The sequence below is a fragment of the Conger conger genome, chromosome 2, assembly GCF_963514075.1.
Source record: "Conger conger chromosome 2, fConCon1.1, whole genome shotgun sequence".
NCBI classification, from domain to species: Eukaryota; Metazoa; Chordata; class Actinopteri; order Anguilliformes; family Congridae; genus Conger; species Conger conger.
The window spans coordinates 31185447-31198606 of NC_083761.1; the positions used below are offsets into that span (position 1 = coordinate 31185447).

The 13160-nt window shown below is 41.0% G+C and overlaps 1 protein-coding gene across 1 annotated transcript; it reads right to left on the reverse strand.

Moving 5' to 3' along the window:
- Nucleotides 1-918: 918 nt before the first annotated feature.
- rpl23 (ribosomal protein L23) lies at nt 919-7870 on the reverse strand. Its single transcript, XM_061232347.1, has 5 exons — nt 7748-7870; nt 5841-5924; nt 3952-4080; nt 2647-2760; nt 919-1057 (listed from the first exon to the last, which is right to left on the reverse strand). The coding sequence occupies exons 1-5, from the start codon at nt 7758-7760 to the stop codon at nt 975-977; spliced, it is 423 nt and encodes a 140-aa protein (XP_061088331.1). The 5' UTR covers nt 7761-7870; the 3' UTR covers nt 919-974.
- Between the last annotated feature and the right edge of the window lie 5290 nt (nt 7871-13160).

The following is a 13160-nucleotide window of genomic DNA, read 5'->3' on the forward strand; positions in this document are numbered from 1 at the left end:
ACTCTGTGGATGAATCAGGGACAGATTACGTCACCATCTTCCTACTGCAGTCTCCAGTTATCTCAAACCGCAAACTTTCCGTGCTCCCGAGTCCACACCAGACTGTATAAAAACAGGCCCACACTCCAATCAGCGTTCAGGAGCTCTCACTAGGAAGCATGAAAGCACAGTAGCATGGAATGTTTTGCTCATTACTGGGATGACAAATTCCGATGGAAAGTCTGTTGTACAGTAATGCGTCTAGTGAAGTGCTTCATTCCTTTTGCTAGTCTGCAGGAAGCCAGGTCAATGGAGGCTGCCTGATATTAATTGCTGCTTGGGACAACTTTCAGTGAAAATCAAAATGGTAATTTGCCACAACTGACTTAATGGGGAAACCTAAAAAAATAAATAAAAAAATACACTAGTGCTGTCCAAGCCAATACCATCATATTTTAAGGATCGGGGGTATTGGGAGCCCATACCGATTGCGGCAATGTGATTAATCTCTAGAAATACGCTCTAGTGCACCCAAATCCAACAGACCTCAACTGTATCAATGTGGAACTGTGAATAACAATGTGAATAACTTTTGAAACATAGGGCCGTTACTCATGAACATTAAGAGTACACCAACTTGATAATGTTGATAGTGTTTTGACACTATATTAACAATATTGACACTGCAGCCCAGTACACTGGCATGCCTCAATTAAGAATACCGGGATACTTGAAATTGATGCTTGAAAGTTGCATTTACAAAAATAAATTAAATGTTTCTGGTGGTTTGGACACCCAACAAATTTGCCACCGTTGAGGTCTGTTGTATAAGTTTGAGCTGCAGCAAATCAAGAAAAAGGGGCAGTTGCAGTACTTTGGGAACATGTTTGAAAAGCCACATCCTCAATTTGATATTCATTTGACACCTTAAAAACATGCCAGCTTTGAAAAGATTTTATTTAACAAACACTGGTGAGATTGTTTGGGGGATGAGGTTATGCAATGCTGCCAGCATTGGAGGCAATCCTGGGCCACAGGTCTGCACATTCCTTGGCTACAGGTCCTGTGATGGCAGAGCCTGAAGACAAAACACAAATCCGTTTTGGTTACATTGAGCAATGGCAGTTGCTTAATGTCGCAACTTGGTATTGCTGCAAAATGTCCCACTTGAGGACAAATTTCACAGCAATGCTCTTATTGCTCCCTTACTAGGGGCACACCAGTGCCATTGGTGGACTGGGTGGTAGAGCACCTATCCAAGTACTTGTTCATTCATGCCTATTCAACTTCAGTATATTGTTAAGTAGAGAAATGTTCTCAAGCATGACCATTTTGTGCACCAATCATATCTAGAAGCAGGCAAGGTGAATGATTCATTGAATGACATCTCATTATTCAATGTCTGTATTCAATAGAATAATAATCACTGCATATAAACAAAAAGTTACTTTGTTCTTTATTGTAATGGCCATAGACTTGCTCGTTGAGTGCATGATCTAGCATTCTAGTGTTTGTCTGGGGATATTAAATGTATTTAACTACCTTGGGTGCACCCAGATGTACAGCTCCAGGGTGATATCCTTACCTGCAGACCTAGCATTAGATTTCCCAACTCCAATTCAAACTTTACCCATTGTAGCCTACAACAATGCTAAGCTGATCCTGAACATCAATATTTGCGAAACGACAGTTATTGCACAGAATAAATTATGTATTTATTGTTTACTGTCCCTTTATAGTTTGAGGAGTTTGTGGACTTATTGAAACATAGCTATATGTTGGCCCCTACTGTCAGAACATTGCAAGTATTTTGGAGAGTTCTTGATTAGATGACTGGTTTCCTCAGCCACTGGTTCCCATGGTGCAATGCTTACCCCCTTGAAGGGATTTTGTTTTCCGCTGAAAATAATGCTAGTGGTTGCCATGTTGAAACGGTATTGTCACCTGTAGGAGGGCTAATGTGAAACTTGAATGGTGGCTGGCGGAATTTGACCATTAAAGTGCTTACTGGCATCAAAATTCACAGTCAGGTTATTACAGAAGTAATTCAACGCATAGGAGTACATTAAACCGCAGACCTTATTTTTGGCAGAAAACAAAATCCCTATGGGAGAAAAGCATTGGCAACCTGCTGAGGGAAGCGATGGCTGAAAATGGGAACTGGCTTCAGGATTTTAGGACCACAAACAATAGCATTATTACATAAATGAGCACATCGATTATGTTTATTCTATTGCAACAGTAGCATATCCTAAGCAAAAGCTTGCAGTAGAACAGACTATGATGTACAAGAGGATATGCCTCCACAAAATGAAGCTAAACAGTTCTCATGGCATAAATTCTGCAAAGATGACAGTTAATAGTAGCATTAGTGCATTCCCATGCCGTTCCCGACTGCACTAATTATTGTAGTTAGCCACTTCGCCTGACTAGTGCTTGCTAGTTGCCATTTCACTGTAGTGAATTCAACATGCTTTTTTGGGTAATGAGCCTTCAGATGTTGTGTTCAGTGTGATGTAAAATTTACTGGATTACCACACAAGACCTGATTCTGAACTTGTAGTCTACACCAGACATTTCCGTCCCATTTCTCACCCAAAATGTGCGTAATTAAATGCGTCGTCATTGGTATCTGAAAACAGGGAGCTAATCGACATCTGGACCAACCTTTCATTTCTCCTTTATTGTTCACTATGACCCCTGCATTGTCTTCAAAGTACAAAAACACCCCATCTTTTCTCCGGTAAGATTTCCGCTGCCGTATCACCACTGCTGGATGCACTGAAAAAGATAAGATCATACCAATTTTAATACAACTGCAATCCGAATTGGCTCAACATAAATGATTCAGCAATGCAGAGAGCACATTTTAGCAATGTTCATCGCAGTAACCCCTTTGCACACATGCAAATCTGCCAGCCAGTCCTCACCCATTTTTGCAGTGTTCCTTTTTAGGGGCTTTACACCGGGTGAGCATCACAAACTTGATAAATAGCCCAAATCAAGCAATACATTTGTACCACTGACAACACTAACTAGCTGCACAATTGATGCTTCTCATTCACCCATTCTCACAAACCGTGATTGGCTGCCATGCAAGGCACCAACCAGCTTGTCAGGAGCAATTGTGGGTTCAGTTTCTTGCTCAGGGACATTCGACACCCAGGGTGGGATCGAACACAACCCTCCGACTGCCTTTACCTCCTGAGACAATGTTGCCCCCAATTTGTATGTGTGCTACAAATAGAAAAGAATCTAAAATGTTGGGACTTTTTTTTGTTTTTTTGTTAAATATATAACAGGTAAACGGATACATTTCCATACCCATCTTAAAATAACAATTACATTAAGATTTACCGCAGAAATCTGCATTATATAATCACTGTATTTGACTCAGTTGACACGTTTCCCTTGCAGTCTCATTGCACCAGCACCCTGGCCACTACGGAAGAGAGTGCTATGTGACCGTTTCATTAGTGAAGCTAGAGCTGGACCTCCACTCATCCCCAGATGACAAAGACTCCAAGCTCACAGCAGGCAAAGAGTAAGATGTGCAAAAATGTGAAAAATATAGCCCAGCTGCACAACAATATAGGGGTACAGTTGGGGACAGAGTGGATGGGATCAAGGAGCAGCACTTGATGAGTATGAGAAGGCGATGAGACCAGAGACTAATGCAGAGATGGAGATCAAAACAGGTGGGCTTTATGATTCAGGAAATGCATACAATTATCTCCTACCAGATTGTAAGCCAGTATTTCATTGTAAAAGAGAACTTGATTTTGTTAGTATTACAAATACAGAACAAAGTAGGTGGAAATTAATTAAGTATTCTAAATGACACAAGAGCCTTTCAACTGAAGCCATTTTCCAGAGATATTTCATTTATATGCAAATCCGTAGAGGTTTTGCCCTGCGTTAGGTCAGACTTCCAAGGCCTATGAATTACACTAGATGGGAAAACAGTCTCACCCTTTTTCCTTAGTTCTGGCTTGCCTTTCTTTACAGTAGCCATGACCATATCACCCACACCAGCAGCAGGCAGCCTGTTCAATCGCCCCTTGATTCCCTTCACAGAGATTATGTATAGGTTCTTTGCACCTGGGGATAGAGCACATAACATCACAAACAAGTTTCATGCCAACATAATGAGCTACAGAATGCAGTATGTGTCCATTTGCTATTCAAACAGTATCCCATCATGAATCTATGATTGTGACACACAAGGCAGAAGAAACCCATGGACATATCAAATCCAAGAAAAAGGAAAACTGGCATTAAACTAGCGTTAGGCTAGGTTTGCTGTCACTCAAGCTACCAAGTTGGGTAGTTAATTGAAACTTCTCTACAATAATTTTTGGACACAATCTGACAAGGCTTGAGTGGAGAGGCTCAAACATCCCTTAAGACCGTTGCATTAAGACCATGATAGTGTAACTGGGTATCTTCAGTAAGTTTTCATTTTAATTCGTTATTTTAAAAGAACTGTCCACATTTGTGTGGACGCACATTAATTTAGAAATGTGATTAAGCCTTTGACTTTGCCACTTCATAGCTGGGCATTATGGTAAAATAACACCAATCCAAGCAAGTCACAGAATTGAGTATTTATTCAACCATGCCATTGTTCAATAATCAATGGAACCATCGAAAAAAAAATGTTACAGCAAATATCTACAACCCCAATACAGATGTCTTCATGTCATCCTTGCCAGATTTAACAGTATTGGACTTTTCTTTTTTATAAATCAAAAAAAAAAAAAAAAACACTCCGCAAACTCATTTTGAATTTGGAGATAACTGGACATTTTTTTGCAAAGAACAAACCTACCATTACCACAATTAGACCCATCCTTTATGCCCTAGACCAGAAGACATTTCAGAATAACAGGCTGCCGACAGTAACCAAAATTCAATCATAACTCTTAGAGGAACCTACTTAGATACAGGAAATTACCAAAGCACTCCAGCTGATGCCAATAATCAAATTACCTGGACCAGATGGTTACCCAGCAGAATTCTATAAAAATCCAATACCAATTAGCACCCAATACAACTAAACATATACCTCAGAGGCAAAGCAATATCATTAAGACTAGAATGTAATATCACTTAGACAAAGATCAAACTGAATTCATTAAGGGGAGACATTCCTCAGAAAATACAAGACATACAAGTTAGATCAATTCCTGTAACAAGTGCACAGCCCCAAATAAACCACTATTTATCATAGCGATGCTGAAAAAGCATGACAGTAGATTGGTCATTCCTCTTCACCTCTGTAGCCCATTATCCCCTCAGCTATTCACTTCATTGAACCACTGGCAGCATTAATCAGGCAATCTGAAAGCAACTCTGCCATCCAATCCAAGACATACCACCATAAAGTCAGTTCATGCCAATGACATCTTATTATACATCAGATGCCCTCCCACACCCCTTGCATCAATCCATAATTTGATCAGCAACTACAGTAAGTTGCCTGATTACTCCAACTGCACAAAATCCAAGATTCTGCCCCTAATAAAATGTAACTGGGATGCTGAGGTCAGGAATTATCCATTCAAACACACTGCAAAAACCATAGAAGGCATATTATGGAGGATGTTCTGGCAACCTGTGTCTGTTTACTTGCTTGTCTACTGGCACTTGTTATTCTAAATCTCTGACCAAGCAAGTTAGATTTGAGGTTCCTTCAAATGCATTAAACACAACTGTAAATTACATGAATACCTACCAAGCAGAATTCAAGATTAAGCCAATTATTTGTGCACCCAACCATGATCCCATACAAACGGTGAAACAAACTGAACAACCTACCCAGTACATTTAATTATCCAGGAGTTTTATGGTTCACTCACCTGTGTTGTCAGCACAGTTGATAACTGCACCTACCGGGAGACCCAGAGAGATGCGGAATTTTGCTCCAGATGAACCACCACGTCCTGAAAAATTCAGTTGTACACATTATTCAGTAAAAAAAGAAATAATAATCTTATATAGCAAGACAATCTAGCTTGCAAATGGCATTTATTAAACCTCATCAAAAACTCCTTTAGTTTGGTTTAATTTGACTGCCAGCTATGATGTATTGTTTGAGGGCTCCGTTAAATCATATTGGCCCATGCATTCCCCCACTTTTTGTTATGCGTGCAGACCAGTCTAGGTTCTTTATATTTTATGCGTGTATTTACATAAACAAAATACAAAGACTAAATGTGCATCTATAAGTGAAATTCAGAATTTCCAACTAATTTTCATAAATTGCTAAGCATGGTATGAAGAATAAGTCCCATTTTCACATTGTGGTATAACGCAAACGATTAAGAGGTTAAGAAAAATGACAATTACTAATTAAGAGTTTATTGATACACCTCAGTCTATATTCATTACCACCATGTAACTGCCAGCAATATAGCACAATATGAACATGGGACTCATCATGGCTTACATAACTGCCTTTAATGTATTATGTTAGACATATCCATTTAGGCCAATATGGCTTAAAGGGATACTTCTGTGCAAGTAATTCTGCAGAGCCTAATGTAGACACGCCGTGTTTTGAACACTAACTTTGTTCGTGTGTGCATGTATACTCCAATTCCATCAGTTTTGAGCGAGTCACATACGCGATTCATTTCAGCATACGGTGACATCATAATGGTGCTCCCATGTGACAGTGTGGCGGGGAAGCGGTTGCTAAAGAGAGATTATGAACCGGGCAGGCTTCTACGGCTCAGCCAGAAGTGTTCCTTGAAAAATTGTTCACGCACGTACACACGTTTTATATAGAAGGTATCGGTTTTTAATTAAGATGAACCGGATACAGATTTAATAGAGATTTGACAGCATAACAGTGCAAAACTGTAGTAGTGTGGTTCTGCTAGTGAATAGGAACATCGTGAGCTAAACGCTCTACACAGGCAAGTTGTACAATTATTGGCCCAATTCAAAGTGTTTTAGTGCCCGGGATAGCGAATACGCAACCATAATCATAAGCCACATTCCTCGGTAGAAAAACTACCATTAAACGTACCACTTATCAGGTGTAAGCGGCCGCACCTCCGGGTTCTGTGCGAATTTAACAGGACCGCAGGGTAGTTTTTATTCCATTCATTTTCTTTATCACCAAATGTTCAGTCGCAGTATTTCGACAACTGCGACGATTCAACGGTTTGTTGGCAAAGCCATTTCGGCTATCGAGCCGAAGTGATGAAAAATTGCACATTCCAAATGTCAACCACAGCAGACTGGGCAGAAGGTTAACGTTCTGAATATATGATAATACCGCCGAATCACTCGAATAGACACCCCAATATGAAACATCAATTTTCATGATTTTAAAAGTTAGCCATAATTGCGATTTAGCCATTTGCTTAAGCTATCATGGTGTTAACGGGGCCTAAACGCAAACTAGACTTACGTCACATGGACATTTTACACAACAAATCACGAACATAGTTAATAACAATACCAACAATGCGAGTAGTAAGCAATAGGTTCTTTTTCTTTTTTTTAACCTTACGGTTGAAAATAAAATAAAAATGAAAGATTTATGCCGACCCTTATCTAGTACAATTGAAGCACCATACTAGCATCCACCACTTCCATTTTATTTATGTTGCACTGAAATGAATAGCCTCCATATTAAAAAAAAGCACAGAATAACAACGAAGGACTTAATGTTTTATTCAAGGTGATTCCTGTCATTTTTAAGCCGGACATTAGATGGATGTACGTGGATTAGCTTCCCACGGCGCTTGCTTACCTCTCTTCGACATTTTGGATTGCAAGGGGAAAGGAAGACAGAACAGAGGATCTTGGGATATGAACAGCCGAAATGCTTTCGTCACGATCTAAACTCAACGTCTAGTTCCGGAAGTAGACATATAGTAGACCGGACCGCCATAGCCACGCCCCTTCCCGGGGGCAGACAGAATACAGCGGGAATAGGGCATTTTACCTAAATTAACTATATGTTTTGACAACAATATCCGATATTTTTGTATTGTATTTCGGAGAAGCAGAAAGTCTTTTGAGCATTTCCATGTTAAGTTTTTGAGAACAAGAGCTTTGATAGCAGCCATTACAGGTTATACAAGACACGGAGCTGGCTAGCTAGTTTACGTTACTTGACACTGGTACTTAGGCAATCTATAGATATATCTACTTATACAAATGATATGCAAGCCTCGGAGGTAGCTAGCTATCAATCGATCCGGTGAGAATGTGTTTAAGTGATTTAACGTAACGTCAGTATAACACCGGACTTGACAACAGGGCGATAAAGCAAGTATTACCGTCAAGCCAGCCGCCAAAAAATGTAAACAGAGAAACTGGGTCCGCTCCTTTTCATACAGCCGGGGTACCTATTATATTATTATACAGTCTATGGGCGAGACTGTCAGATTACAGAAAATATGTCATACAAACCGCTTTCGCTGATTAAACTGAGCGGGGCATCCGGCGGATTCGCCGGCTAAGACGAATTTAAATGGTGTGCAGACTCCGCTCACCCGGCGCACCACAGGCGTACGACGGCGTGCAAATGGAGCGGACGCACTACTCTTACCTTGACCGCGTATACCACTAGAATCACGATGAAACCTTTGTGCACGTGACAGACGTGTAATTTCTAAATAAAAACACTTTAATTGTGATACTGAGTTAGGGTTTATATAGATTGTTGAGACACTTGCAACGTTTAAGCGCAAAAAACAAAATGGTTATGTGTGTTTTTGCACAACTAAAAAAAACAAGCAAGATGACAACAAAATTTGTGCAACAAAATTATAAACACAAGTCAACAACTGAAGAGACCACATGAATAGAAATGATAAGCACTTGTGTGAAAACTGAAAGACAGTATTGTGAATTAATTTATACATTGGTATGTTTTTGAGTTAGTAGTTAGAAATTGTAGTAGCTAATGTAGTAGTCATGAGAGAAAAAGAACTTATAGGAAAATTACTGATAAAAGAGAATCATAAAGAAAAATAAATATTGGTTCCATCTCTTCTGTTGATCATGTAAGATATTTTTATCTACATAACATTGTCGTCGTCGTCGTCGTCCCCCCCCCCCCCGACTATGAGCATAATCATGCTGCCAGTATTGCAAGTATTATGGATTACGTAACGGTTGGATGAATGAATGGACGAATGTTCAGTTTCTACAGTGGTGGCAGTTTTTTGACTGACTAAAATGCCATTACTCTGATTTTTTTTACTACATCCACACACTTCAAACTGTTCATATACTCTCAGTGATCACTTTAATAGGTACATCTTTACACCAGTTTGTAAATGCTAATACTTTTAATAAATATAACTAGTAATAATATTACTACTACTGGTAACTGCTGTGATGTCACAATAGCCTCTGCCCTCTAGCAGAGTTCATATATACTCAGTGATCACTTTGTGAAATATTCCACTTCAGATTACCACCAGATATTTCCACGTCAGCTGGACAGAACACATCCCTCATAGCATAACGCACCAAGTAGCATGTTTGTGAAATAGAGTAAAAGCTCTTCAAAAATCATATTCAGTTAATATAAGATATATAATATAATATCATTCTAACTGGGATTAAAATGAAATTCAGCATTTCTGCCAAACATTGCAGAGAGAAGGGTTGTGTACGTCAAAGTACCTGGTATTCACTGGTCTTGTCTATCCATATCATAGGGAGGTGAAGTGGTTGTTTTGGGAATGATACTTCTGGTATACTCCTCCCTATTAAATAGAGCGGTGAAAGCTAAATATAAGCAAACTATGTCGCGTTGAAGTCTGGGTTCAAAGTATGTGTTTTGTGGTATAACTACACAGATATATGCTGAATACGATTGTTATGTTCCTGAATTTTGTCTGTTAGTTTATCTTTGTTTAGTATTGTTATTCTTGTAATTTATTATTTTTCATATCTTATCTGGTCTGTTCATTCATACATTACTATTCATTGCATTCGTGATTCCCCTGTTATGTCTGTGTCTGAATGTTTCCGAGTCAGAGTCACTCCCCTGTCTGCGTGCTGCACTATTCGGGTGGTTTCGGTAGTTTCCGGGTTTAAACAATTCCTTCCCAGTCTCGCATTCCTTACTTCCTGCTTTTTCACTAGTTAATGTTGTAAAGCACTATTCTTACTAACAACTACAAATTTAGATATTGTACAGTACTAATTATATTAATACACTTACTGTCTGTCTAAATAATAAATGAACAGTCACTTAATTTGGTTAGTTTAGCTTTAATCATGTAACTAACTCACTAACCTATTTTCCATGCTGTTCTATAGCTCCGCCTTCCTATGCTATCCCTGATTACTTGCTTAGTTTCAGCGAAGTATTTGAGCCTGTCTCTCGCTATCACCACATCTTCTGCTCTATGCAAATGTTCACTCCCTAATTCAGAGCCGTATGTTTTACGTGTTGGTCTATGTGTACCCAGTTCACGTTTTTGTTTCCCCCTTGTTATTGTATTACATTACATTAATGGAATTTGGCAGACACTCAAAAAGTGCATACCCATAACCAGGGATAAGTGCGCTGAAAGACCCTAGAGGGAAGTACAATTTCAACTGCTACCTGCACAACAAAGATAAGGACCGGGGCCTATTTGATCATCAGATGATTTATTTATTTACCGCAACATGCAAATGTATGAACGAAACGCTTACCTAGCCAAACTAAACATCCTAATGCACTAGTAAATATCACAAAAAGACAACAATTAAGGTTTACAGGGAGGTAGGGAGGGACAGGGAGAGGTGCAGCTTGAAGAGTTGCATCTTCAGTCTGCACTTGAAGATGGCAAGAGATTCTACTATTCTGACCTCCACGGGGAGTTCGTTCCACCACCATGGAGCCAGAACAGACAGTAGTTGTGAGCGGGAGGTGGAAGTTTGGAGAGGGGGAGGAGCCAAGCGGCCTGTGGAGGATGAACAAAGAGGTCTGGCAGGGGTGTAGGGTCTGATGATCTTTTGGAGGTAAGCTGGGCCAGACCCCTTAACTGCTTGAAAGGCTAGCACCAATGTTTTTGATGCGAGCCATGACAGGCAGCCAGTAGAGGGAAGTAAGCAGGGGGGTGACATGCGAGTGTGTGGGAAGGCTGAAGACCAAACAAGCTGCTGCATTCTGGATAAGTTGGAGGGGTCTGATGGTGGACGCTGGGAGGCCAGCCAAGAGGGAGTTGCAGTAGTCCAGGCAGGACAAGACCATCGCTTGGACCAGGAGCCTTGTTAGCTATAACTTTAAACCCTACTACTACTCTTGAATTATGCATCACAAACATAATAGCAGTGAGACAAGGGAAATAAGCTAATAACGTAACTAATAGTCCTATAGCCTACGGGTGTCATGCTGGGGGGGACAGAGGAACCAATAGCAGACACTGGGATGTTGAAAAATGGCAGGTTTAATTAGCAGGAGGATAAGGGGCAGACAGAGCGTAATCAAAAACAGGCAGAGTTAAAAAAACGGGAGGTCAATCCAAACAAGGCAGAGGTAGAGATCCACAAAACAAGAGAAGAGTCCAGAGAAGCAGGCAGGGGTCATAAACCAGAATCCAGAAAACAAACACTAAGAGGACAGAATGCCACAAGGGCAAGGGCTCGGGAACAAGGAGGCTAGAACTGTGGTAAAGGAATATAAGGGCTTGAAAAGAAGGATAAGAAAAAGCGAGACTGAGAAGGAATCGTGGGTATAGCGACTGGGGGGCTGGCCTTGGGGCTTCGGAATGATGCCATTTCTGTTATATGTGCCATAATCCCTGTCTTTTCTGTTTTGTTGTTTTTCTGTTTCTTGTCCTATGTTTGTGTTTTTTGGAAACTCGACTCGGGAGCCCTGAAAACATAAGATTAATCCCAAGAGAAAAAAGATTAGGCCGTCTGTTTTCAACCCAATAACCCCTTCCCCAGCACAGAGGATGCAGAGTCTGCCCGGGAGCAGTCGCAGGGAGAGGAACCAGAAAACCCAGTGGGGTCCAGTGAAAATGAGGATCTGGTAACCAGTCAAACCCCCCCACCCCTTGAGAGGTCAGTATGGAACTGTGCAATTGCAGGACCCCACCTTTTCTAATGCCTTAAATAACCTGTAGGTGGGTGATAGAGGGTGCTTTGGTGGGAGACTAACCCTCACATACCCCACTTTGCACTGAAAAATGGTCTGTTGTACCAGATTGTGAAAAGCAATGACTGTTTTTGTGCCCAGACCCCATTGTGCCATGGTGTTGCTGTTGGCCCATACTCATCTGTCACCTAGTGGCCCACAAAAGAAAGAGTGTTGTAGCGGTTCTTTTGGCCAGGGGTTCATAAAGAGGTGGAAAACTACCGTTGCAGTTGCCCAGAGTGTCAGCGTACAGCATCAAAGCAAACATGTAGCAACCCCCTCATCCACCTACCCATCATTGAAACCCCATTTGAGAGGGGGGGGGAATGGATATAGTAGGTCCGCTTCCAAAGAGTTCTTGGGGACATCAATATATTTTGGTCATTGTAGACTATGCCAGGCGCTACCCAGAAGCGATTCCCCTAACAAAGGCAAATGCGAAAGAAGCGGCAAAGGAATTGTTTCTTTTCAGCCATCGGGTGGGGCTCCCAAAATAAATCCTCACTGACCAAGGCAGCCCCTTCATGTCCATGGTCACAAAGGAGTGGTGCATTCTTCTGCGAGTGAAGCAGGTGAGGACTTCTGTGTACCACCTCCAGACAGATGGCCTAGATGAAAAATGTTACAAGACCCTCAAAGCCATACTGAAAAAGGTGGCTGACAAGCCAAGGATGACAAGGATGGTCAGAACTGGAATCAGCTGCTCCCCTACCTGGTATTTGCAGTAAGAGTGCCCTCGTTCTTTACTGTAGGGACCCTGTGAGGTACTTGAAAAAATTGGCCAGTGAATTATAAGGTAAAGCAACCAGTAAGGAGAAAAGGTAAGCAAATTTACCATGTCAACCTCTTGAAAAAATGGCATGCCAGAGATGCGCTATTCAGTTGTCTTGCCCCCAGAGAGTCCAAGGAGCAAGCTCGGGAGGTGGTACAGTTTGAACCTGACCTCTCTCTCAACCAACAACAGCAAACGATGGTGCTGGTAGACCGCAACCAGAATAGATTTTCTTCACGTCCAGGCTGTACCCACCTTCTGGAACATGAGATACACATCTTACCAGGAAAGACAGTAAAT